This window comes from Austrofundulus limnaeus, unplaced genomic scaffold (assembly GCF_001266775.1).
Source record: "Austrofundulus limnaeus strain Quisiro unplaced genomic scaffold, Austrofundulus_limnaeus-1.0 Scaffold81, whole genome shotgun sequence".
Classification (NCBI taxonomy): Eukaryota; Metazoa; Chordata; class Actinopteri; order Cyprinodontiformes; family Rivulidae; genus Austrofundulus; species Austrofundulus limnaeus.
In genome coordinates, this window is record NW_013952483.1 from 97,655 (window position 1) to 99,865 (window position 2,211).

At 44.0% G+C, this 2,211-nt stretch overlaps 1 protein-coding gene across 1 annotated transcript in view; it reads left to right on the forward strand.

Annotated features, from left to right (window-relative positions):
• Positions 1 to 2,211, forward strand: part of LOC106519703 (alsin) — a gene marked incomplete in the record, with an annotated part of 25,694 nt that overhangs the window by 13,763 nt on the left and 9,720 nt on the right. The window contains 7 exon segments of the mRNA XM_014011475.1: positions 157 to 321; positions 420 to 531; positions 669 to 746; positions 1,013 to 1,149; positions 1,213 to 1,365; positions 1,437 to 1,551; positions 1,627 to 1,784. Coding sequence (XP_013866929.1) covers positions 157 to 321; positions 420 to 531; positions 669 to 746; positions 1,013 to 1,149; positions 1,213 to 1,365; positions 1,437 to 1,551; positions 1,627 to 1,784 — 918 coding nt within the window.

Genomic DNA, 2,211 nt, shown 5'->3' on the forward strand with positions numbered 1-2,211 from the left:
GTATTTTTACAGTTAAAATAAATGTTTATCAAATAAAGTCTAATGTTAGAACTAATCGTGGATCCCTTTAAAGGCACTGTTTAATAATAAAGTCTCTGCAGCTGATTGGATTGAACACATTGCCGTGGTCTGCATGTTAAYATTAAACCACTACAGGTACGCCAGCGGTGAGGTGTACGAGGGCTGTTTCTGTGACGGCCAGCGTCACGGTTATGGCATGCTGAGTTCAGGCAAACAGGACCGGACCTCCTCCAGCGTTTTCATCGGCCACTGGGTCCACGACAAGAAGACGGCGTACGGAGTCTTCGACGACATCACCAGGTTCGTCATTTGTTGTCCTGATTAGAAATCAAATATATTAGTGGGTAAGTTTAAAATTTATCCTGGATCTTCTTTTTTTTTTTTTTTTTTGCCCCAAGAGGTGAGAAGTACATGGGGATGTGGCTGGACGACCAGCGGCACGGCAGCGCCGCTGTCGTCACTCAGTACGGCGTTTATTTCGAGGGCACGTTCAGAGAAAACAAGATGGCTGTAAGTGTGACGTCGAACACGGACCTGCTCAGAGAAAATCTTGACCGGTTGTGTTTTTAACACGCTAACAATTGTAACGAGTTGGAAAATAAATCACAATTGTCGCGCATTTGTCCTGTTTTGTGTTCATCTGTCAGGGTGTGGGTCTGTTAGTTTCTGAAGACGACACGGTTTTTCACGGGGAGTTTTCTAACGACTGGACCGTCAGCGGAAAAGTAATAAAAACACCCATTATTTGTTTTTAAGTTCTATTTTATCACTATTTATTTTACTCAGTAATAGAAAAATCAAAAAGAAAACCATAAGTAGGTCCTCTGGATGGGAACCGTCCAGAGGACCTACTTGTGGTTTTCTTTTTGATTTAAAATGTAACTTTTTTTATTTTATACACTGTTTTCAGTTACTAAAATACAAATTCTTAATTTGTTACTTGGTGATAAAGTTATAGGAATGACATATTTTGAATTTCCTGACTCTGCAGGGTGTTTTGACTCTGGCCAACGGTGACTGTTTGGACGGTTTGTTCACCGGAGAGTGGAGAGCGGGCCTGAAAGTAGTTGGAACGTACACCAAACCGCACGCCGACGAGTGTGACGATGGCGACGGAAACAACCTGCCGTGAGTTTAATTTGTTTCAAACCCGTCTTYATGTTCCGAACTGATTTATTTTGTAAAACTCAGGCTGGGTCAGTACGCRGTGCCGGCTGCTCAGAGGTGGACCTGCGTGTTCGACGAATGCTGGGCTCGGCTCGGCTGCGACGCCGCCGGGAGAGGGGAGAGGACCGCGGCCTGGGAGAACATCGCCGTCATCATCGCGACGGCGCGCCGACAGAGGTAGACGTCGTTGCTGACTTGTGTGCGACTGTTGTTGCGAATTTATGAAGTGTGTGCCTGTGCGTTTGTAGTCCGGACCTCACTAAGTCTCAGAGAAAAGTTCTGGAGAGTTTGGAGTTCATTCCTCAGCACGGAGAACCCGTCACCACGTCAAGTTACGACAACATAAGAAGATACCTCGTTAAGGTGACTCTGTCTTTTAATGATGATGTAATAACAGTGATGATAATAGGCGCTGATGTTTGTGTGTTTGTGCRTTAGGCGTGTGCGACTCCGCACCACCCTCTGGGCTGGCTGGTGGAGACGCTGGTGACGGCCTACAGGATGACCTACGTCGGCGTGGGGTCGAACCGCCGGCTGCTCCGGCAGGCGGTCCAAGAGCTCCAGGCCTACCTGACACACTTCTACAGCATCATCAGGTAGCTCCTCCTCCTCCTCCTCCTCCTCTTCCTCAGGTGTTTGAGTCAAGACAAAACGAGGAGAGAATGGGCAGATGTGGGAAAAAAAAAACAGGAAGCAAAAAACATCCAAGATCTGAAACTTTTTGAAAAGACTTGGAGTAAAACAACTCATTGATTTGTTTTTTTTTTAGGAGTTTGTGATGTTTAGACAGGTTTATAGTGTGAATGCTTCATTTACCATTTTACCATTTATACTTTTGGCTGTTTTGACTATTTAACTACAAATTGTCACTTTTTCCCCTTTTATGGTTTTTTTTTCTACTAATCAGTGTTCTATAAAGTACCTCAAAGTGATACTTGAGTAAAAGTACAAGTATCTTATCATAAACATACTTCTATAAAAATATTACTTGAGTAAAAGTACAAGTATCTTATCATAAACATA